This window comes from Capra hircus, chromosome 4 (genome assembly GCF_001704415.2).
Source record: "Capra hircus breed San Clemente chromosome 4, ASM170441v1, whole genome shotgun sequence".
NCBI classification, from domain to species: domain Eukaryota; kingdom Metazoa; phylum Chordata; class Mammalia; order Artiodactyla; family Bovidae; genus Capra; species Capra hircus.
In genome coordinates, this window is record NC_030811.1 from 108,164,485 (window position 1) to 108,189,926 (window position 25,442).

General features: G+C 38.2%; 1 protein-coding gene across 12 annotated transcripts in view; it reads right to left on the minus strand.

Annotated features, from left to right (window-relative positions):
* The window catches only part of PPP1R9A (protein phosphatase 1 regulatory subunit 9A), a 343,573-nt gene that overhangs the window by 61,611 nt on the left and 256,520 nt on the right, over positions 1-25,442 (minus strand). For all 12 annotated transcript variants that reach the window (XM_018047402.1, XM_018047405.1, XM_018047398.1 and 9 more), the window contains one exon: positions 10,995-11,150. In XM_018047402.1, coding sequence (XP_017902891.1) covers positions 10,995-11,150 — 156 coding nt within the window. The remainder of the gene's footprint in view (positions 1-10,994; positions 11,151-25,442) is intronic.

Consider the following 25,442-nt stretch of genomic DNA (forward strand, 5'->3'; position numbering starts at 1 on the left):
CATTAAAAATAAACTGAACTTTTTCATTTTATATAGGAAGAAACTGTGTTTCAGTAGCTTAAGTTGCAGAGCTGCTGCTGCTACTGCTGCTGCTAAGTCGCTTCAGTCGTGTCTGACTCTGCAACCCCACAGACGGCAGCCCACCAGGCTCCCCCGTCCCTGGGATTCTCCAGGCAAGAACACTGGAGTGGGTTGCCATTTCCTTCTCCAACGCATGAAAGTGAAAAGTGAAAGTGAAGTCACTCAGTCGTGTCCAACTCTTAGCGACCCCGTGGACTGCAGCCCACCAGGCTCCTCCGTCCATGGGATTTTCCAGGCGAAGAGTACTGGAGTGGGGTGCCATAAGTATCAAAGCCAGGTTTTATAAATTCCAGTCCACAGTCCTTTCCACTAACCCCAAATTTCTTACATTTGTAGCATCCTTAACCTTTCGTTTGTTATCTCCTCCTTCCTCACTGCGAATGGATCTGCGAGGGAGGTAGGACAGGCACTGTGAACCTCACTGTTCAGACAGGGAAAGAGGCTCAGAGAAGTTACACAGGCTCTTCAAGTCCCCAGCAGAGGCAGGTGGTGGGGAGGAAATTACCGCAGGTCTGACTGCACCTACTCCATCCCTCCCTCTGCACCTCCTCTGAATCAGCTTTGGGACACGCTTTTCATTTGATCATTACGAAACCCTGAGGCGGTAGTGAAGAAATTATCCCAGGTCTGACCCCACCTACCCCATTCCTCCCTTCCTCTGTACCTCATCGGAACCAGCTTTGGACACACTTTTCATCTGATCATCATGGAAATGCTGAGGCATATGTGATCACTGTCATCTCTCAGGTAAGAAAATAAGACTCCATCTGGAAACCATGGGTCACTTCTGGGGTCCGAGTATTCTCATACAACATGGTGTTCAATCATTTGCTTTTAGTCACTGAACTTAGAAATTTCTCAGGCATTATTCAACCTGCATTTACTGAATGAGACTATGTGCCAGACACTGTGCTCGGCACTGAGGATACATGAGCACTACACAGAATCTACCTTTGAAACACTTACGTCGAGGAGATTAATAAACACCACCTCCTGAAAGAAGTTTCCAGAGGCATGAGAAAAACTCAGCAACTCCAGATGACCTGCAGCTTTGGCCTCTGTGTCATATCTCCACACTTGGACCCTTGCCTCCCAGACAAAGTGGGCACGGTGGGGGGCTGGGATACCTCCGTGTCATGAGGAAGAGGAAACTGCTTTTCAGAGAGGTACAGTGACTTGACAGAAGCAGCACAGTGCATACAAAATTGAATTTTCTTATTCTAAAGCAGTTCTCCTTCCATGTTTAATAGCCTTTCCAAAGTACAGGTGTAAGGGTTTGCAGACAACAGCTTGCTGCAGGGAGCGGGCTCTACATAACTGCTTAATAGATACAGAACCTGAAATACCTTTTGGAACTTTTGGGCTTCAGAGAATATAAGTTTGGAGAGACGACTTGGGAAGAGAGGATATAAAGAAAAAGAAAAGGTTAAGGACTGCAGGTCAATGTCTATAAGGCCAATCTCTTTCATCTTTTCTGTCCTCTTGAACATCAATACCATCGATATCCACCCCAGGATTACAGTACAAATAAACACATGCACTCTTACAAAGAACAGCAGCTCTCATGTAACATTCTGCAGGCGTACCTGCTGTGTTCATTTTCTGTTTATTTCTTTCAAAAAGATGGATACAGAACATGTACTCATATCACTGAATCAATATATCCAAATATAACTGCACAGGAAACAGAAACATTTTTATGCATAAACATTATAAGACTGAACTTCTGCATTCTTTACTTATCTTGTACAGGCACGTAAATCATTTTTTCTCTAAAAAGGAAATATGTTATCTTTGCAGGAAATATTTTAAGAGCTCTCTAGTACTGGAGATTTTACATTCTCTGTTCTTATTTTGGTGGTGGTGTGTGTGCTCAGCCCGACTCTTTGTGACCCCATGAACTGTAGCCTGCCAGGCTCCTCTGCCCACGGGATTCTTAGGCAAGAATACTGGAGTGGGTTGCCATTTTCTACCCCAGGGGATCCTCCCGACCTATGTCTCCCAAGTCTCCTGCATTAGCAGGCTGATTCTTTACAACTAAGCCACCTAGGAAGCTTGTTCTTATAACTGGTATTTGCATACAACTTTATGAAGTGGTTTCAGCATTGAAATCAGAATTTTTACAATTATATCTGTGATCATGTGATTGCAGTCTGTCTTACCCATGACAGCATAAGTTCTGCAAAAGAAGAAATCAGGGCTGCTCTTGCCTGTATTTTGGTGCCATTAAAATTAAGCTATGCTATATTTCTTCACAATTTCTGCTCAAAGGTTTATAAATGGTCCCTATCTTTACATTAACCAAAGTGTTCTTCTCATGGAATAGACTATGCAAAACTAGTTGAAACCAGCTGACTGAATGCTGTCATAACCTAATTTGAATGGCAACACTAATTGCAGTATATGCAGCATAGAGTGACATAGTCTACCAAGGCACTCTCTAAGTGACTCATAAACCGGTTATTCATGGTGATGGTGCTGGATGTAGGTGACAGCCTATAATTACAGCTCCTTTTAAAATAAATATCTGTTTATTGTTAAGTACATAACAATTTTCTACCTTCTTGACATATTAATGGACAGTTCCATAAAGGTAACTTTATTATCTAATGCATTAATAACTTTTTCTAAATTACTTTTTATAGATTTTCTATGACTTAAGTAGGCAAAATAACATACTTTTTAGACTCCATTTTTTTTCCTCCAGATAAATGCAGAACTGTTTTTCCTGGGAGCTAATACTAATGACTCTCAAGAAAGAATGGTGTTGGGAAGTGCTGACGGTCCACTGACCAGGCACCTGGCCAGCAGTTTCTGATTCAGCCTCTTCCTACTTTCCACTACATTTCCAGTGAAATCATATTAGGAAAGAAAAATTCACAACCAAACTGATACTGAAACTAAAAACAACTGTTACTAGAATGTGAGTCATGAAGCTGAATTAAGAAAAATCTATCCAAGCTTCACTATCTTTACTCCAAAGACAGCGAGGTACCTTGTGCCTCTCTCACTTAACAGCGTGAGACACCAAGTTAATCAATGAGGAAGAAGGCAAACTCTACTGTCTCTCCTGGAGCGTCTTCACACCAGGCTCTCTCACTCTCCGCCTTCTGTGTTCATTCAGAAAGCAACTGCTACATGAGAAAAAGAAATCAGGAAGGTGGCTGACAGTGGCACATTGCATACTTAGAGCTCCAGACTCCAAAGTGCAGCAATATAGACAGGGGCAGTCCCAGTAAGTGCTTTGAGAGCAAGGAATAATTTTTCTTTCTTGAACTTATAGCGAGTGCACGGAGAGATCTGGACATCGCACATTAGTACAGAGAACTGCTTTAGAGGAGAGGCTGCGAGAAAGCAGCAGCCAGGCTGGAAACTAGGCACATAGACATGTCCTCCTGATGGAGGTCCAGAAACGGGATTTGTGGTTTCAAAAAGGGAAAAATTCCTCATTAACATTGGCAAAAACAGAGAAGAAAAGACAGGCAAAAAGGTAATAGTTCCTAAAGAAGCAGAAACTGAAAAAAATTTAAAACCTAAAGAAAATATTCACAGACCAAAATGAAAACCTAAACGCAAACACACAACAGGAAAACAGATAAGGAAAAAATGAAAGGAGACCTACTTTAAGAAACTGTGATAAACAATTTAAAGTACAAAGTTAAAGTGATACAAGTATCCAAATGGCTGTTGTCATTAGACTTTTCTCTTACAGTATGCAATTAGCTTGCGCAACAACAACTTTAGGGGAAAAGGTGGTGAATTAAAATGGTAAAACCAGCTAATCATTATTCTTGTGCTGATACTAGAGGGGAGGAGAGGTAGATGAATGCATGCGAAGGCTATTATTTTGTTAAATGGTAAAGACATAGCTGCCGGTCTGCCTTTCATGTTGCTGGGTGAAAATACCCTAAGACGGAGTCAAAGCCACTTGAGGGTAACTGTCAGATAAGAAGAGGAGAATAAACAGGTGTAACTGTTAAGCAGCTGATGAAGAAGTGATATGTCTAACAGCAAGCAGGTAAAGAGATAAAAACAAAACAAAAAGCAGCATGGAAATTATGAAATAAGGCGGTAGATGTACGTTCTAATATTAAAATAATTAAATATAAATGGGATAAACTGACCAATTAACTGACAGAGACTCCTAGAGTAGTACAACAGTAAGATTTAGGAATATGTTGACCAAAGGAAATACAGTTGTGAAAAGGAAACAGAATGGTTGAAAATAAAGAGATGGAAGAAATAGATACTCTGCAGCAAATATGAACCCAAAGAAAGGCAGTGCTGAATTTTTACAAACAAAGCAGAATTTGTAGTAAAATGTGTCATTAGAAAAAGAGATGTTAGAATAAACTGAAAAATTATAATAATCCTGAACATATATGTTCAGTTCAGTTCAGTCGCTCAGATGTGTCCGACTCTTTGTGACCCCATGAATCGCAGCACGCCAGGCCTCCCTGTCCATCACCAACTCCCAGAGTTCACCCAAACTCATGTCCATCGAGTCTGTGATGCCATCCAGCCATCTCATCCTCTGTCGTCCCCTTTCCTCCTGCCCCCAATGCCTCCCAGCATCAGAGTCTTTTCCAATGAGTCAACTCTTCACATGAGGTGGCCAAAGTCCTGGAGTTTCAGCTTTAGCATCATTCCTTCCAAAGAACACCCAGGGCTGATCTCCTTTAGGATGGACTGGTTGGATCTCCTTGCAGTCCAAGGGACTCTCAAGAGTCTTCTCCAATACCACAGTTTAAATGCATCAATTCTTTGGCACTCAGTTTTCTTCACAGTCCAACTCTCACATCCATACATGACCACAGGAAAAACCATAGCCTTGACTAGACAGACCTTTGTTGGCAAAGTAATGTCTTTGTTTTTCAATATGCTATCTAGGTTGGTCATAACTTTCCTTCCAAGGAGTAAGCATCTTTAAATTTCATGGCTGCAATCACCATCTGCAGTGGTTTTGGAGCCCCCAAAAATAAAGTCTGCCACTGTTTCCACTGTTTCCCCATCTATTTCCCATGAAGTGATGGGACCAGATGCCATGATCTTCGTTTTCTGAATGTTGAGCTTTAAGCCAGCTTTTTCACTCTCCTCTTTCACTTTCATCAAGAGGCTTTTTAGTTTCTCTTCACTTTTTGCCATAAGGGTGGTGTCATCTGCATATCTGAGGTTATTAATATTTCTCCCGGCAATCTTGATTCCAGCTTGTGTTTCTTCCAGTCCAGTGTTTCTCATGATGTACTCTGCATATAAGTTAAATAAGCAGGGTGATAATATACAGCCTTGACATACTCCTTTTCCTAGTTGGAACCAGTCTATTGTTCCATGTCCAGTTCTAACTGTTGCTTCCTGACCTGCATACAGATTTCTCAAGAGGCAGGTCAGGTGGTCTGGTATTCTCATCTCTTTCAGAATTTTCCACAGTTTATTGTGATCCACACAGTCAAAGGCTTTGGCGTAGTCAATAAAGCAGAAATAGATGTTTTTCTGGAACTCTTTTGCTTTTTTCATGATCCAGTGGATGTTGGCAATTTGATTTCTGGTTCCTCTGCCTTTTCTGAAACCAGCTTGAACATCTGGAAGTTCATGGTTCACGGATTGCTAAAGCCTGGCTTGGAGAATTTTGAGCATTACTTTACTAGCGTGTGAGATGAGTCCAATTGTGCGGTAGTTTGAGCATTCTTTGTCATTGCCTTTAAATATATAAAACTGCAACTGCTATAATTATAGGAAGAAAGAAACTGTAGCTGATGATTTTAACTTATACTTTTCAGAATTGGTACATCAAACCACGAAATCTAAGCCATGCTACAGAGAAGACATTTGTATGTTTGTATTATTAATCTTATCGATATAAATTTAATGCTTATATAAATTTCATATCAAAGTACAGAATATGTGTGATGTTTACATACATAAGGAATATTTAAATACAACTATTTATGAGTTAAGCTGCAAAAGAAGTCTTGAAAATTCAAAATAGCTACTATACAGAATATGTTTTCTGAAGTGTCATAAAATTAGAACTCAATAACAAAATGATAGCAAAATAAAGTAGATAGGTGTGGAAAGTAGAATATACCAGTAAATGATTCTTGTGTTAAAGAGAAAAGTTGCATATAGCTAAAGCAATATTCAGGAAAAAAATTATAGCTTTAAATAGACATCAAAATATAAGGGTTATCAGAAAAATAAATGTATTGAATGCAACTGATAAGTACCAAAAAATAAAACAGGAGGAAAGATAAAGATATTGGTGAGAAAAAATAAAGATATTGGTAGGAAAAAAAAAAGTATTTTTAAATTTAAAAATAAAAAATGGAAATGTAAAGCTAACTTGACAGATAAATTCTAGAAAATAACTAAGAAAAAATTGAGCATGTTCAAAGCAAAAGAAAAAAAGAATGAAAAAGGTAGCTAGTTATAGCTACTAAAGATTTCACTATTTTAAAGCCATATTATAAAAATATAAGTAAATAGATATGAATACCTAGAGGAAATATATGAATTTCTTGAGAAATACAAAATACCAAAGTTGGCCCAAGAAAAACTTGAAAAGGGTAATAGCTATTATAAAATGTCTTCTAAAAATCTTCCTCCACAAACGCACATATGGTTTTATAGCTGAGTAATAACAAACTTTCAGGGAACACAAATTTTGATCTTATGAAAGTCATTAAGTCTCTTTTATAAAAGTCATTTCTGAAAATAGGAAAATGAAGACGACTTCTTCACTTATATTGGAGCGAACCTTTGTGGCAGCTTTTGATTAATCCACTCTGGTTAAGACTTTCTATCACGTACAGGTGACACTTACATAATAGTTGGGACCATGGAATTTGAGGGAGGGTCAGAAAGAGACTTTAACTGAACAGATATGTTCCATGAACTTGGATTAAAAGAGTCAATGCGATAAAAATGCCAGTTTCTTGCAAGTTAATTTACTAGTTTAACGAAATTACAATAAAAAATGCAGAGAACTTTCTTCAAGGGAGTTAAAATGATTCAAATGTTTTCTTGAACAACTTGAAAAGCAAAGGAATTTTTGAAGAGAAGAGTTAGGTGGATCTGATTTATTTCATTAATGTTTTATATATGTTCTAACATTACTGCACCAAAGGTTAATGAGAAAATGAAACAGAATATGAAGGTCAAAGGCAGTCCAGAGTGTAAAGACAAATACTGCAGATAATAATGCTGGCCTTCCAACCAGAAGGAAATGGTTAACTGAGCATTTAATAAATGTGCTAGCCCCCTTGTCAACTATTTGGGAAATTAAATAGCTGTCTTGTATTATACAACAAATTCTAGTATATGTTTGATTCCATTCATTCACCAAATATTTAACCACTAAGTATATCCCAAGAACTATGGATAAAATATTCAACAGAAAATAGAGGAGGTTAGGGTTCAGTTGCAAGATATATAATAGGCTAAAAATAGGAATGATTGTGAGAATGTTAGTATAATCACTTTGCCCAAACAATATAATGTATACTTTTGGTTGAAATAATATAATTAAGAGAACTCTTTCTGTAATATGAGACTTTTTTTAGACTCCAACACAAAATGACTCTCCACCTCCATCCCAGATTCTGTGCATAATTTTGGGAATGTTATGTTAGTCACATAAAGAAGTTTGAAGCTGTGGCGGTGGCAGCGTACAGGACACAAATCCTGTGCCAGAGGGCCAGGCAGCTGATACTCTGTGGTAAACCCCTGAACAAATGAATATATTCATATGTTAAACACAAAACAGAAGAGAATAAAAGGGTTTTAAGTGAAATGACACAGTATTTGCCTGTTTTAGAGGTGGTGACAAACGTTCAATTCTTAAAAGCCAAAATTAAAAATGCAGATTTGGTTACTCAAGCGAAAACTAAATCAGCCGTGTTACAAAGAATGGTTCCAGATCACAGAGCAGTCTACACCAATGTTAGCAATCATTTTCTGTAAAAGTGCAAATAGCACTTTAAGATTTAGAGGTTACATGGTTTCCGTGCAATTAGTTAGCTTTACTGCTGTAGAATGACAACAGCCACAAACAAATAGACAATAATAAATAACAACATATAAAGGAATGTCTATGGCTGTGTTTGAGTAAAACTTTATTTATAAAAAAAGCAGTGGATCAGATTTGGCCAATGGGCCATAGTTTGCTGACCCCCAGTGTAGATCATGTAGTTATCTGCACAATGGAGTCCATTTCAAACAATATTTATGGAGTATTGAGTACTTGGCTCAATTCAGAAAATGGAGGCTATAACCTTTATTTACTATTTCTGCTTTTTAAGCTCTTTAACTTCCATTAAAAAACAAAAACAAACAAACAAAAAACATGTATTCTAATTCCAGCTCAATTATCTTGCAAAGAGCAGGGATCATACTCACCTGGCAACATGTAAGTTACACAATAGACTTTTCCAGGGAACACAACCTTGTTCTCACTGCCTCAAAGTCAGATTGAGAGTCACAATATTCAAGGAAGACTTTTTAAAGAACAGACAGTTCATCTGCTCTCCAGATAATATGTAATTTTAGGCCACATCAGAGCTGAGGAGAAACAGATTATACCACTTCCACTTGACCACCTCTCTGCATTGTTCTTTGAAGATATCAGTTAATCTAGAAAGCCTTTATAGTAAATGGTCCTAAGATAGGCATTGCTATTCTACTGTAAGAGAATTCTGCTCATTATATAACAGTATACTTCATTGTCACCAAGATGTTTGCGTCTGATTTAGAACTAGGAATAGTCATACATCGTCTGGAAAACCCATGCATTCTGCTTGACTGACTCTGTGAACTATATAAATGGAAATGGTTCAATCTGACTAATGATAACAGGTGGAAGAGCATTCCAAACACATTCATTGGAAGACATAACAAATTTCTATACTACCAAGAAAAAAACCATGCTGGTGGCAACTCGGTACTAAGTACAAGTCCCTCAAATACTCATACTCTGCAATCTAATAATTCCACTGTAAGAAATTATCCTAAGGAAAATGTAATATTTATTATAATTTTTAATAATTTTAAAAGAACTGGCAACAGAGGAACTGTTCCAAACCAAGGGGTGAAGTAAATCATATAAGATCCATAAGATAAACAGTAAATAAGTATCATTTTTGGAAAAATATCTGATGACATGGGAAGATCCTAAAAATACAGTTTTTAGTATCAAGAGCAGGAGTTTAACATAGCATATATCCTATAATATCAAATACCACAATATTGGGATCATGAATGATTTTTTGCACATTTATACAAATCTGTACTTTCCAAAATCCTATAATGAACATAAGTTTTTTTTTTTTAATAAAAACTTATATTTGAAAAGTACATTCACTTTGATACTGGCCTCACAAATTTGTCACGAGGAATTAAAAAGGTAAGTCAATATAGTAGGTGTCTTAGGTATAACATGAGAACATATAAACATCTCTGTTGGGCTTCCCTGGTCATCCAGTGGTTCAGAATCTGCCTTGCAATGCAGAGGAGGCCTGTTCCATCCCTGGTCCCAGAAGATCCCACCTGCCGTGGAGCAACTAAGCCCAAGAGCAGCAACTACTGAGCCCAGGCGCCCTAAAGCCCTGCTCTGCAACGAGAGAAGCCATTGCAATGAGCAGCTCACGCGTCCTCATGAGCGAGTAGCCCCCCTTGCCAGAACTAGAGAAAGCCTGCGTGCAGTAACGAAGACCCAGCACAGCCATAAATAAATAATTTTTTTTAAGTCCCTGTTTCTAACACATCAAAATTAGATATTAGAAATCTGTAATTATCAACCTTGTTTTTCTTGAATAGGAAAATATGCTCTCCAAGTGGGGTCAAGTCCCCGAGAGACTTGTAACCACAGAACAGTGGTTTTCAAGCCTCAGTGCTTCAGAGTTATTTATTGCAGGGAGGTTGTAAATAATGACATATTTGTTTTCAACAATGGAGGAAGTTCCACACAACAACAGAGAGTGAAATGCCTGGGGACACATTCATCACTGTTTATGTTTTACATGCTGAGGTTCTGAGAAGTTAATCTGGAAGAAGAGTTTTGTGGTTATCTACATTCCCTTCACTCCCTGGGGACCCTGGCCCATTTCTGACAGCTCCTGCCTCAGGCCTGAATTGCCCAGGCTATCCTACCTGGATTAGGCTGATAGGGTGGCATCAGCCAGAGGAGAGGAGGGTCTTGGTATATTATCACCCTCACTCCAAAGTTATAGTTTTTAGCAGTGGCTGCATCTTACAAAGCTGCAGATGGGGAATGGCCTGCCTTCAAAAGTAGGTTATCTCTTTCCCTCTTCACCTATTAAGTCAAAAGATGGCATCAGCTTCTGCTGCTGCTGGTCCCTGTGCGCTGTGATATCACTTGGTAGTTCTGTTAACTCATTCAACCATATTCTAAGATAAAATCAAAAGTTTTTTAAAAAGTGGTTTTTTTTCCTTGAACTTTTTCAAGAAATTGAACTTTCTTCAATTAAGCCACTTGGGAATACCATCTAATCCCTGCTGGAATCTTGTCTAGTTTAGGAAAAACAAACAAACTCTTTTTAGCAATCACTGCCTTTGAGGAAACCAGGTCCCGAAACTTTCATAAAGCTTTAAACGTACAACCTGAACTTATCACCAAAAAATGCAAATTAAAGCTGTAGCTTGAAATTATGGAACAGACAAGTTAGAAACTGTCACCATGACAAATAATGATTGTATTAATTTAATGCATTTAAATTAATGACTATATAATGAGATCTACTTAACTTTTGCCTTGAAATTCAATGAGATTCTGGACAATCTGTAACTGAAAGGCATTCTTTTGAAAACTGATTATTCTTAATATATTTTTCTAACAAAAGTATATACTTAATAATGAAATGGACAGGTAGAGAAAAATATTTTGCTGATCAGCAACTTACCTCTTTGAACTTGTGACTGAGCTTGCTTGTATCCAGGTCTGAGGGGGAAAACACGTCCTCATTCTCAGGCAGCTCAAAGACCTCAATGGCCATGTCGCCTCCAGGAAGAACAGGCCCTACCTCGTCCTCCTCTTCATCTGTGGCATATTCTCCTGTCTAAAAGGAAGGGAACTTCAGAAATCCAGCTGTTATTACTCATGTGGAGGTGGGCTATTTTTAAAATATTTTATAAAGGAGAAATAAAATATGTCACCAAGTGGTAAAAGTATAAGTAGGCTTTTGAGTCAAGCATGCCTCATGCAGCTACGGTTACAAATGTTAGTTCAAAGATCCAAAGTGACAGGTCTGTGACGTATGTAAGTGCATTTCTAAAAATCTAACAGCATCAGCAGTATCTTTAGTGAAGCAACAAACTATTTTAAATATAAGTATTTGATGGTTTTACTAAAGAAAATTACATTGCTAAAAGAAATAAGTAATTCCTTTAAATTCCTACTACCTGTAATGCATTAAGTCACCCAATATTGACAGCAGAGAAGAAGAAATGGTAGGTCAAAAGATTCAGAGCTGGAAGGGACCTTATTTAAGCCTTACCAAAAATGTCTGATAGATTCATTCTCCTAAGCTTTAGAGTTCAATCAACTCTGCTTCATTTGCTTGTTTAACTAATATGGTGGTTAACTAGTGACCTAAACAGTAAACCAAAAGTTTCTAACTTACAGCCCACATGGATACATTGCTTTGCCTGTTTAGCACTACTTTGATAAATGTGAGCATTTTGACGACGTTTAAAAAAAAATGTCACCTAAGATTCTAGTTTCCTGTTTTTCTTTTTTTTTTGATTAAACCAAAGATCTGACAATATAGGCACATTATGCCATAAGAACCACTGGTCAGAGTCAGCAGCGGCTGTTCATTTACAGGGGCCACACACTCTCTAATACACCACATGTTCCATAATTCATTATACCAAGCTGTTAGCATCACTGCTTCACGATACCCCTGGGCCCCAGTAGGTATCTGAGTTCATGAGCCCTGGAATATACATTCTTCCTCACCACTAAGTTCCTTAACATGATTAGAAAGTGGCTCCTTTCCTGGCAGCACCAGGTTAATTGTTTGAGATCTATACCTTCTGATTTAATTTGAAGATAAATCACTGATTCACAGGCTTGAAAAACAAAGTTTCTTTAATTCACTCCTGTTCCTTCAGGTAGTATTACATTTAATACATAAAGCAGATAAGAATTCATATTGCCTTTAAAACATTTCATAGTGTACCGAGTGATCTATTTCTTTGATTAAAAGAAGCTTAGTATCCTATTGCTATTTTATCTTTTGGTTCTACACTAAATTGTTTTTGCTAAACCTGAAACCATATTTACTTGACTCTTTGCAAATGAAGGAAATCCAGTCATTAGCTTCAGTGTAATAATTCCTAATTTCTGAAAGATCATTATTATTGCCATTCTGAAGTCTCTCTTTCAAAGTAAAATAACTGCAATTTCCTCCTAGGTCTCATTCTCTGTAATTGTCTTTCTGCCTGTACACTGACATCTCTCCAGGTTCTCAAATTTCTCTCTTAAATTGCAATGTCCAGATGTACACACAATTCCTGGAGGCCACTGAGCATGATGAACAACAAGGATGACACAGCATACTCAGACTCTTCTTCCACACACAGAGACTATTATCGTGAAGACTTTGACTTTGGTGGCATTTGTGTATGCAAGTAAGCACAGGATATTTCGTACAGAGCAGTGGCTTTCCACACTGGGTTACACATTAGAACTCCCTGTTTCCCCTACAAAAAAAAATCAGAGACGCCTTGACTGAAAGGGAAAGCAGTGGCTGGCCTGCATGTTGAAACTGTATAGTTTATTAGCACTGGGAATCCTAGGAGTCTTTAGAAACCAGTCTGAAATGATCTGAACTGTAAACATCATTCTAAGTGTCAATGGCGCTGGGAGGGAAGGTAGCTGAACAGTTGGGGGCTGGTTGTTCCCAGAGAGCTTCCACTTGTGGTATGATTAGTTCCTACAAACCTTAAAAGGACTCTAATTCCAGACCTGTTTTGTGTGTGTGTGTGTCTGTGTGTGTGTGTGTGTGTGTGTGTGTGTGTGTGTGATTCTGTACATTAATTCATCTTCTGTTTATACATATTTTTAGAACTAATAAGTACTTGATGAATCCCAGTGATGTTAATGAACAGAAATGTAGCAAGACTGGCAAGTACATGATCTCAAGATACCTTGCTGAAAGTTCTGATTTAGAGACATAAAACTCTGCACTTATTCTTAACCCTGTAGTTACAACTATGAGCAATTATAAAGGCCTAAGCTAGGTATATAACATTCACTTCTATATCATATCAATTTGATAAACATCATGAATAACTCAATAAAATCTGAAGTTAAATTTAAGGTCTGATGATGGCACAGCACTTTTTAAACCTAAGAGTTGAATGATTTGATTTTCCTTTAAGAGCTTGAGGAAACAGCAACCCACTCCAGCACTCTTGCCTAGAAAATCCCATGGACGGAGGAGCTTGGTGCAGGCTACTGTCCATGGGGTCGCAAAGAGTTGGGCATGACTGAGCGACTTCACTTCACTTCACCATGTCTAAGGGAATGAACATAAATATGTGCCTAGGAAGAGACCTAACCTATAACAGGATCTTGAAAAATATTTTTTTAAAAATGAATCCAAGAATGCCAATTGCATTTACTTGGTAATATCTATAACCTGCTAGGAAGTTTTCAATCATATCAAGAAAATACCCTGTAAAGTCATTTGATGAGAAGGCAGCGTTAGATCACATTAATTTTTTAACACTCCTTTTAGTGAATAACAGGATTAGGGTTTCTACAATATATGCAATTCTCACCTCTAAGTACAATTCTGGCTTTGTTATCCATTTCAGTCATCAAAATTATTTTCATAAATGTAAGTCACTAAGAATTGTTTTGATTTTTTTTTTTTTTTACTTTGCTGGTCTCCTTCTTAATACCCAAACTGCCTGCAATTCTGTTAAAATTTGTTATCTTTCATTTCATTTTTCCATTTACTAGTGTTTTCTCTAATTAATCTCAAGCATCCTGAGGACAAGATGTGCATTTTACTGTCTTTATTATACTATTATTTATCGGAAACTCTAGATATAGTGTTTTAAAACATGTTGCCGTTCTCTCTCGTTATTTATCACTCCCATCCTAAACAGGCTTTAGAATAAAGTGTGGGTTTACTAGAGAACCCCATAAACACCTGGAAGTTTAAAAGTTACATAGTCTTCTAATTCTTTTATCTTGTTGGAAAATGGAAATTACTTTTCTGGTTAGTCAGCAAATAATATAAATTACATGGACTGATACAGAATTTCATAAATCTCAAAATTAAATTGGATTGAATTTGACATTTACAGAGGAAAGTGGACAATGTTGTACCCCCCAAAACTGCTACAACAAAGTGTTTCCATTGTTATCCTGTTCCTTCTTCTCTTTATCTCTTTATTCTGAAAATACTCAACATCTTTTAAGTAAACAGAAACTCTTAAAAGTTCTTTGTCCCAACTTGCAAATCCACTTTCAATGAGGCAAGCATAGTTCTTGCCATTTCATCATCTTATCTACCTTCTTGACTAACATCTGATACTTTTAAATAGCCTCCCAAAAGGGTAAAAAAAAGAATAGTGACTTTTTTTGTAACTTACTATGTGCCCAACACTGTACATTCTTTAAAAACTGTCTGATATTACTATACCATGTTAACGTGAGGAAACTGAGGCTCAGAAACTTTCCTCAAGGTCAATTAGTTATGTTCCTGAGGCTACATATTTAACATAGCCCATGGCCCAAGCTCTTTCTTCTATGCTATGCAGTTTGCCGTCTACAGAACTAAAGCTTTGTAGAAAATAAATGGAAACACATTCCTTTCATTTCTCTCCAACCAAAAGCCCTGGTGCATAATCCTGTTGTGTTGAGATTCACTCTCTGCATCTTTGAACCTTATCATTCAGTTCACTTTGAAGACTTGTGCCTGCCTGTAGTGAGCTCCAAAGTTCTTGTCCTCTTCTTTTCTCTCATAGTATGCTCACCCTGGGAAAGAGCACAGAAGTCTCCTTCAAAAGGTTTGGCTCACAGGTATGCTGACTGATGTTTCATGTACTCCTTGTTATATAAACCAGAACCAGAGCATATACACCAAAGAATTAATGCACTGTCTTAAAATGGATGAATAAGATACTTGCAAGGCAAAATAAGTATGAAATTCCTCTAGATTTTTGTAGCTTTTCTCTTTTGCATTACCTTTTCAATCTAGTTTTATTGAGCTACCAGTCTTCTCTGAATCTCTACAAAGAATTTCATCTGCTTTCATAGACACAACTTCTGTTATACTCATATTCCATTGGAGGATTTAATATTTTATTAAGATTCATAATTACAATATTAAGTACAACTGACAGGATTCTGCCTCTTCTGGTGATTCTAGAGGGACCAGAAGCATGTGGACATATTAGAGCCTTGAATACTCAGGAGGGCTGTAGATCTCAGTATAGTTTTTACAAAGGAACAGACAGTATCTGTTATAGCAAAGACCAATTAAAGAAACTTGGTTTTGAAATTACTTGGGCCTGGCTTCAAGTCTCAGCTCTTGTTGGCAAATTACTTTTCAGATCTAAGTTTCACTTTCATATCCATAAAGTGAGGATAAAAATAGTTCCTTAGAGTAACAAGGTTTTCATGACATTTAGTTAGATGGTGCCTGCAGAATATTCAATACAAGGGCAGGCACATGGCAGATACTCAAAATAAGTGACCGCTGCTGCTGGTGACGGTACTTATACCACATTAGCAAGAGGGTAAAGCTTCACCAAGTCTTGTAACCAGACATTTGTTTGCTTTTGGTCTCACAAATATAATGTCCTAGAAACCCTGGCCACACAAATCTTTTAAAAGCAAACCATCGTTTTTGAAGTGAAACTTTTACACTTCCTTAACTTGCTCCTCTTCTTGTGTTCTCAGTTTTGGAGTAGGTACTAGCTTCTACCCAAGATCAAGCAAACTTCCAGGTCTCTATTCTCCTCACTTATTGACTCCCCTCCTTCCCTAATGGTCCAAATGAATATCCATCTACTTAGCACGTCCCATGAGGCTGCTGCCTTTAAGACTCTTCTTAATGACTCTTCTTTAAGACTCTTAATGTTTCTGTGATGTGCCGTACTTCACCCATAAAACTTGGCTGTTTTTTAATCTGCCTTCTCCCAACAATTTTTTTCAACGGCAAATTCTTTGAGAATGCCAGGTATAATCTATGCCTGTAATTCCAGTGTGGCTCGCACACTGCTTGGCATGTAGTAGGCACCGAATAAATGTTTGCTGAATAAATTAATAGTTTTAGCCCCATCTACACAGCACGGTAGAGCCTGATTTTCCTGTTGATTCTCAGCTTTCAAGTAAGAAATACGGTGAAAGCACAGCTGCAGCTGGGGCCTCAATGACCCTTCTGGGGATTTTCTCTTGTTGTTAGGTTCAGCCATTAGTAGTCATTTTTGCTGAGGCAATGTTTGTTCTGGTAAATTCAGGGAAACTAAATGGTGCTAATCATAAAAATAGCCTTAATTATGCAGTTTTCGTTGGAATTTGTTTACTGGAATTGAATTTGGTTATATATATTTTCAGACTCAGTTCTGTGGGAGGACAGAAGAGAGTTGCTTTTTCTCTGGAGGAGAAAGACCTCAAACTAACACTTTAAACTCCTCAGTCTGCACCAACCATCCAGATGACTTTCAGCAAAAGCATCCCCGTCCCTGAAAAGGCATCTCTCTTTCTGTGTTCTGTCAGCTGACTTCTGTGTCTCCAGGCTTTGTAATGTTGGGCCATTTGGTCTCTTTTCATGTCACTGGGGATAATAACACCTTCCTCATAATGTTGTTGGGAGAATTTCTAGTAGTGATATATTTGAAGTATTAATCACAGTGCCTGCTGCTGCTGCTGCTAAGTCGCCTCAGTTGCGTCTGACTCTGTGCGACCCCATAGATGGCAGCCCACCAGGCTCCCCTGTCCCTGGGATTCTCCAGGCAAGAACACTGGAGTGGGTTGCCATTTCCTTCTCCAATGCATGAAAGTGAAAAGTGAAAGGGAAGTTGCTCGGTCGTGTCTGACTCTTTGCGACCCCATGGACTGCAGCCCACCAGGCTCCTCTGTCCATGGGATTTTCCAGGCAAGAGTACTAGAGTGGGGTGCCATTGCCTTCTCCAATCACAGTGCCTAGAATATGCTAAATGACTAGATGACTCTGATAATCATCAGGACTGTGATTATTGTCTTCAGTTTCTCCAAGACAATGCCACAGAACAGTACAACAAAAAACAGCACGGCTTGGGAGCTGGAGAGACCAGGGAGGGCCCCATGAGAGAAAAAGCAATACCACTGTTGTATGATAGTGGGCAAGTCATTTAGCTTGTGTCTTCTGTGATCTTTTCTTCTATAAAATGGTGTGAAAAATGCCAATCTCATAGGTATTGAGAGGATTCAAAGAAATAAAATATGTAAAACATCCAACATGATGTATGGCTCAAGACATATATTCATTTCTCTCATTTATCAAGTCATTCAAAATTTTATCTTTGTTTTCAGAATGTTTTCTGAAATTTTACTCTATTCTTACGGTCTGGTCACCAAATCAAGAAGCATCTAACATCTCTATCTCTATTACTGATAACGCCTCTTGTGTTCCCTGCCTTCAGATGCTCAGCTCCTGAAGGCAGGCAGATTATTAATAATCTGCTTGCAGATTACTCCTCCTAAAATTCTTACCAGATAGATTTAAGATTTGCCTATACAATCTTCTGTAAGAACTCAAACTCATCTTTAACCCTTCTTAAAATTTTCTAGTAATTGTGGTAGACCATTCAAAAACTAGAATTAGATTTTACAGAATTGTACAGCTTTCTTTAGCTACCCCCCCCCACCTCCTTCCTTTTCAAAAGTATACTCCTCAAAAGCTCTTTACTACTATGGTAGGCAGGCTCTAAGATAAGCCCCATTGATCCCTTCCTCATGGACTTCTATAACCTTTTCCCTTGAATGGGCACTGCATCTAGAGACTCACTTCTAACAAGCAGGATACAACAAAAGTGATGGGATGTCACTTCTAAGATTGGTTTAGAAAACCCTGTGACTGGCATCTCTTTGGTCCTCTTGCTCTTGAAAGCCAAGCCACAATGTTGTATGTGGTCCTACGGAGAGGCCCGTATCACAAGAAACTGCTGTTTGTGGCCAATAGCCAGCAAGGACATGAGGCCTGCCGAGTTGGAAGTGGATCTCCTGCATTCAGTCAACAGTTATGAGTGGCCTTGGAACAGACCTTTGCCAATTGAGCATGTGTGTGACTGCAGCTGTAGCTACAACCTTACTTTTTGGCTTTGTGAGACATCTTGAGTCAGAGGTATCCAGCTAAACAGACCTACAGATACTGTAATCTGTAAGTATTTCTTATTTTAAGTTGGTACGTTCTGGTAGTAATTTATTATACAATAGAAAGGGAGGATTCCCTGGTGGCTCAGACGGTAAAAAATCTGCCTGCAATGTGGGAGACCTGGGTTCAGTCCCTGGGTTGGGAAGATCCTCTGGAGGAGGGCATGGCAACCCACTCTAGTATTCTTGCCTGGAGAATCCCATAGACAGAGAAGCCTGGCGGGGTGCAGTCCATGGGGTTGCAAAGAGTCGGACACGACTAGTAACTCAGCCCAGCCCAGCCCAGCTGTAATAAATATAGGAAAACGGGGAAGTCTGGAATCAGGCTGGAATGAAAGCAGGGAAGATTTTGAAGAGTATGTTAAAGCAGCCTAAACTGCCTTGAAAAGACTGTAGTGGCAGAAAGCTTAGCCATATTATCACCTTCTGAAGCAGGACATAGGAAATACTCCTACTGAACCAAATGAACTAGACAAGTAGATTTCCAAACAAAGTGTTGAAGGCACTGTCTGCTTTCTTTCTGCTTCTTATAGTAAAATATGATGACTAGAGATCAACTCAGGGAACAGCTGAACAGAAAGGAATCAACAAAACTTGATGGTTCTCAGAGTCTTGATTCTAAGACTAAGAAATGGCTTCGAAACAAAGATCAAATCCAGGATTCTGTCATGGTCTAAAAATGGAGCAGGGGGTATGAATATAAAAATCTTTTGTTAAGAATTCTGAGCTTAGGAAATTCAAATTTTTTATCAAAGGCGATAAGCAAGTCTGTCACCTACCTTAAACGGAGACACTATCTCTATTTTCCAAGGCTGTTCACTATGTAAAATATCATTGAAAAAATATCTGAAACAAAGGCCATTAGTGCCTCTGCTCATAACACATGCAGAAAAGTCAGAGAGCCCTGGGGGAATTGTTTTCCAATAATACTCATCCTCATTTCTGCACTATCTGGGTATCTGATGAACCTTCCCATGAGTATGGCATTCCCTTGACGACATTAATACGTGTGGCCAAGAGTGGCCAGACAAAATCTATTCAGTCTTTCCCACAGCATATAATTAAAACTACTATTAAAAGAACTCCAAATAGCAGAATGAGACCAACTTGCAGTTCTGAGACTGACTATACTCCCCAGGCTTCCAGACCCTACTGGCTAAACAAATTCCATAAACCATCAAGGTCTACTTTAGAAATACAGGAGCTGTCTCCTTAAGATTCTTCAACTGAGTTTTTCACTCGGTCTAAGGTACTAGTGGTATCAGTGTCTTTAGTGCCAAACCACTACATCCTCAAATATAGCAGAAGATATCAATGATTTTACAGACGAGGAATGGGACCACAAGGGAGAAATCTACGGGTTAAGCCAATTCTATAATCCATAAAAACCCTGGCCAGTGAGCTGAGGTCAACCTGAATGCTTTCCAGGATAGAGGTGGTGTCACTGATTCAGTTCAGTCGCTCAGTCGTGTCCAACTCTTTGCCACCCCATGGACTGTAGTACACCAGGCCACCCTATCCATCACCAGCTCCTGGAGTTTACTCACTCGTGTCCATTGAGTCAGTGATACCATCCAACCAGCTCATTCTCTGTCATCTCCTTCTGCTCTCACGTTCAATCTTTCCCAGCATCAGGGTCTTTTCAAATGTGTCAGTTCTTCACATCAGGTGGCCAAAGTATTGGGAGTTTCAGCTCCAGCATTAGTCCTTCCAGTGAATATTCACTACTTATTTCCTTTAAGATGGACTGGCTGGATCTTCTTGCAGTCCAAGGGAGTCTCAAGAGTCTTCTCCAACACCACAGTTCAAAAGCATATATTCTTCTGAGCTCAGCTTTCTTTACAGTCCAACTCTCACATCCACACACGACTACTGGAAAAACCACAGCTTTGACTAGATGTATCTTTGTTGGCAAAGTAATGTCTCTGCTTTCGAATATGCTGTCTAGGTTGGTCATAACTTTTCTTCCAAGGAGCAAGCGTCTTTTAATTTCATGGCTGCAGTCATCATCTGCAGTGGTTTTAGAGTCCAAAAAAATGAAGTCTGCCACTGTTTCCACTGTTTCCCCATCTATTTCCCATGAAGTGATGGGACTGGATGCCATGATCTTCGTTTTCTGAATGTTGAGCTTTAAGCCAACTTTTTCACTCTCCTCTTTCACTTTCATCAAGAGGCTTTTTAGTTCCTCTTCACTTTCTGCCATAACGGTGGTGTCATCTGCATATCTGAGGTTATTGATATTTCTCCCAGCAATCTTGTTTCCAGCTTCTGCTTCTTCCAGCCCAGCGTTTCTCATGATGTACTCTGCATGTAAGTTAAATAAGCAGGGTGACAATATATAGCCTTGACATACTCCTTTCCCAATTTGGAACCAGTTGTTCCATGTCCAGTTCTAACTGTTGCTTCTTGACCTGCATACAGATTTCTCAGGAGGCAGGTCAGGTGGTCTGGTATTCCCATCTCTTGAAGAATTTTCCATAGTTTGTTGTGACCCACACAGTCAATGGCTTTGGCGTAGCTGATAAAGCAGAAGTAGATGTTATTCTGGAACTCTCTTGCTTTTTCAAAGATCCAACAGATGTTGGCAATTTGATCTCTGGTTCCTCTGCCTTTCCTAAATCCAGCTTGAACATCTGGAAGTTCACGGTTCATGTATTGTTGAAGCGTGGCTTGGAGAATTTTGAGCATTACTTTGCTACTGTGTGAGATGAGTGTAATTGTGCGGTAGTTTGAACATTCTTTGGCATTGTCTTTCTTTGGGACTGGAATGAAAACTGACCTTTTCCAGTCCTGTGGCCACTGCTGAGTTTTCCAAATTTGCTGGCATATTGAGTGCAGCACTTTCAGAGCATCATCTTTTAGGATTTGAAATACCTCAATTGGAATTCCATCACCTCCACTAGCTTTGTTTGTAGTGATGTTTCCTAAGGCCCACTTGACTTCGCATTCTAGAATGTCAGGCTCTAGGAGAGTGATCACACCATTATCTGGGTCATGAAGAGCTTTTCTGTATAGTTCTCTTCTGTGTATTCTTGACACCTTCTGCTTCTGTTAGGGCCATACCTGTACAATGTCATGAACCTCCGTCCATAGTTCTTCAGGCACTCTATGAGATCTAATGCCTTGAATCTATTTGTCACTTCCAGTGCATAATTATAAGGGACTTGAAGTCTAGAACAAAGAGTAGTCAATGCCTCAGAAATCTTAGAGCCCTGGAGAGAACTGTTCCCAATCATTATTATTATTATTGGGGTATAGTAGCTTTACAATGTTGTGTTAGTTTCAAAAAACTTCCTAGAAATTTAGCTAATTTTTGAAGTTTTTATAACATTATTCAGTTTACTCTGTTAAGACTTCCCCACCATTACTCCTTTCATATACTCTGCAGGTGAACTGGTCTTTTTATTTCTTGATTTCACCCAATATTACCCCAGCTTCTTAGTTACAAAACACATATAAACAATAACAACAAACAAATTCTTGCAAATAAAAGCTGAAACCACAAGTCTCAAACTCACGCTTTTACTTTTGTGTGTCCTTTGTTGTGATGATTCTTTTAGACTATGGTTTTCTGGCCTTTTGACAGACTTCTTTGAAAATGATGTACATTCTTTGCCATACATATTTGTTTCCACAGCAAAATACTAAGCTTCTGGGGAGTATAAACTATATTTTTCCATGACTCAATATTTCTAATTCAATTCCTCTTTATAACTGATAGCTACTTAGTAAGATATAAATGTCATTGTCTTTAAGTTTCTGATGAATATATTCTATATGAGGAGGGAACCAGTGATCCCTATTTTTCCCACTGATATCCAGAACTAAACAGTCAAGAGACCAAAGTAGACCTCTGTAATTCAAATGTCACACTGCAGTTTCAAATTGGCAGCCTTCCTTGAGTTTCATTTTACTTGCTAAGGAAACAATGAAGCACTTATTCTGTTGCCAGCAGAACTGTGGGAAGAGACTTAAGAGATTTGTATTTTCCTGAATCTTTAATCTGCAGAAGAGAACAACTACACTGACCAAGTGGCACACTATTATTATTTCAATAATTCTTTAATTATACAACTAATTGAATCTTGGAAAATATGGTGTATTCATATAAAAATTGACTCATATGATTGCAAAAATGCTGATTATCACATAGATCTAGAAATTATAGCTACAGAGTCTATAGCAAACAAAAAGTAAGACCAACAAAAATATCATTGATGGTGTTTCTATGGATTAATAATAAATGTACACTCAAACTTATAATTTCCTTTGAGGGGGAATAATTTTACTCCTCTCCTCATTATGGCTATCTAGTGGTTTGTGACAACAATTTCTTCTTGAAAGTGTCTGCAATACCAGCGCTCAAAAGTCTTCTCGACAGTTTTCCTGGCATCTTTAAACTGGGCAGCTCCAGCCCTGATTATACCTAACCCTTCCCACAAACTCCCATAGCCCTGGGCCATTTATAGCGCATATTCTCTTCCAGCAGATGTGAGGTTGGGTGGAGAAATTTGCAATCCTAAAGAAGTACTATGAGCAAAACCAATACAATATTGTAAAGTAATTAACTTCCAATTAAAATAAATACATTTATATTAAAAAAAAGGAGTACTATGAGAATCCCACTTTGAGACACAAAGTCTTCAAGTCATTTTACAGGACCCTGGAGAGCACGAATCATGTCATATTCATTTTATACGCACATAACTGTTAAATATAAGCAATTGGACATGACAGATTTTAACTTTTTTCATTAAATATCGAGTGCACACAAATAATATTTATGAAATATATAAAAATATGATGAAATAAGGGTATAACCACCACAAATGAACTAACAACTTAAGGGGCAGTGCCACTGCATTTCAATTATAATCCTCTCTGTGCGCCTCTTGGTTCTGTAATAGTTTAGTCTCTCGCCCTTCAGAAGCATTCTGCTGATTTTTATCATTCTTGTTTTTCTTTAGTTTTACTATATTTTTGTATGACTAAGTAATGTATCAGTAATTTTTACATGATTTTGAACTTCATATAAATGGAATCATTTATATGAAGTTTATATCAATTATATTCTTCTGTGCCTTTCTCTTTTTAATTATAGGCTCCTGAAATTCCTGTTATGAATTGCAGAGACATCTTCTATATGGTATTCCATTGAATATACCTCAATATATTAACCCATTCTCTTTTTGATAGAGGTATCAGTTGTTTCCAATTCTTTTCAATTACAAGAATGATATTACACTGTGCTTCCACAACAAACTGTGGTAAATTCTTAAAGAGATGGGAATACCAGACCAGCTGACCTGCCTCCTGAGAAACCTATATGCAGGTAAAGAAGCAACAGTTAGAGCTGGTCATGGAACAATGGACTCATTTCAAATTGGGAAAGGAGTATGTCAAGGCTATACATGGTCACCCTGCTTATTTAACTTATATGCAGAGTACATCATGAGAAATGCTAGGCTGGATGAGTCACAAGCTGGAATCAAGACTGCTGGGAGAAATATCAATAACCTCAGATATGCGGATGACACCACTTTAATGGCAGAAATTGAAGAGGAACTAAAGAGCCTCTGAATGAATGTAAAAGAGAATGAAAAAGCTAGCTTAAAACTCAATGTTCAAAAAACTAAGATTATGGAATCTGGTCCCATCACTTCATGGCCAATGGATGGGGAAACAATGGAAACAGTGGCAGACTTTATTTTCTTGGTCTCCAAAATCACTGCAGATGGTGACTGCAGCCATGAAATTAAAAGACACTTACTCCTTGGAAGAAAAGTTATGACCAACCTAGACAGCATATTAAAAAGCAGAGACAGTACTTTGCCAACAAAGGTCCGTCTAGTCAAGACTATGGTTTTTCCAGCGGTCATGTATGGATGTGAGAGTTGGACCATAAAGAAGGCTGAACACTGAAGAATTGATGCTTTCAAACTGTGGTGCTGGAAAAGACTCTTGAGAGTCCCTTAGACAGCAAGGAGATCACACCAATCAATTCTAAAGAAAGTCAACCCTGAATATTCATTGGAAGGACTGATGCTGAAGCTGAAGCTCTAATTCTTTGGACACATGATGCAAGACTCACTGGAAGAGCTGACTCACTGGAAAAGACCCTGAGCTGGGACAGATTGAAGGCAGGAGAAGGGAATGACAGAGGATGAGATGATTGGATGATATCATGGATTCAATGGACATGAGTTTGAGCAATCTCAGGGAGATAGTGAAGGACAGGGAGGCCTGGTGTGCTGCAGTTCATGGGGTCACAAAAGTCAAACACGATTGAGTGGCTGAACAACAACAACAGCAACACCTCGTGAATTTAAGAATTTTACTAAGGTATTTTTTTAAGAAATATAATTGTTGAGTCAACTTCACTAGATAATGCCAAATCATTTTCAAAGTGAATTGGCCAATTTATACTTTTACAGAGAAGAGTTCCTTTTAGTCCATATTCCCACCAAAACTTAAAATATCCAATTTAAATCACTTTAATAGATGGAAAACAGTATTTCATTTTGGCTTTTAATTTTTACATTTTGATTCCTAATATGTTTGAGCATCTTTTCATGTGCTCATTGGCCACTCAGATTTCTCTTTTCCTACAATATGACGATTTAAGTCAATAGTCTATATGTAGACTTTTCTCACTGAGTCATAGAGGACTTTTTATACAGGTTTCTTTCAGTTTTTTATTTTTTCAAATATTTTCTTCAAGCTTCTGGTATGTCTTTTTGTTTTCACAGAAGTAATCTCTTGATAAGAAGAAGTTATTAATCATAATGCACTCAATTTTCTCAATTGTTTCCTTTATAGATTTGCTTAAGCGTCTCATGTAAGGAACCATTTCTTACACTGAAGTCATAAAGATATTCTTCTATACTGAATCCTAAATTTTACAGCTTTTCTTTTCACATTTGAGCAATAATTTATCTGGAATGAACTTTTAAGCTCAGATTGAGATGAGGGT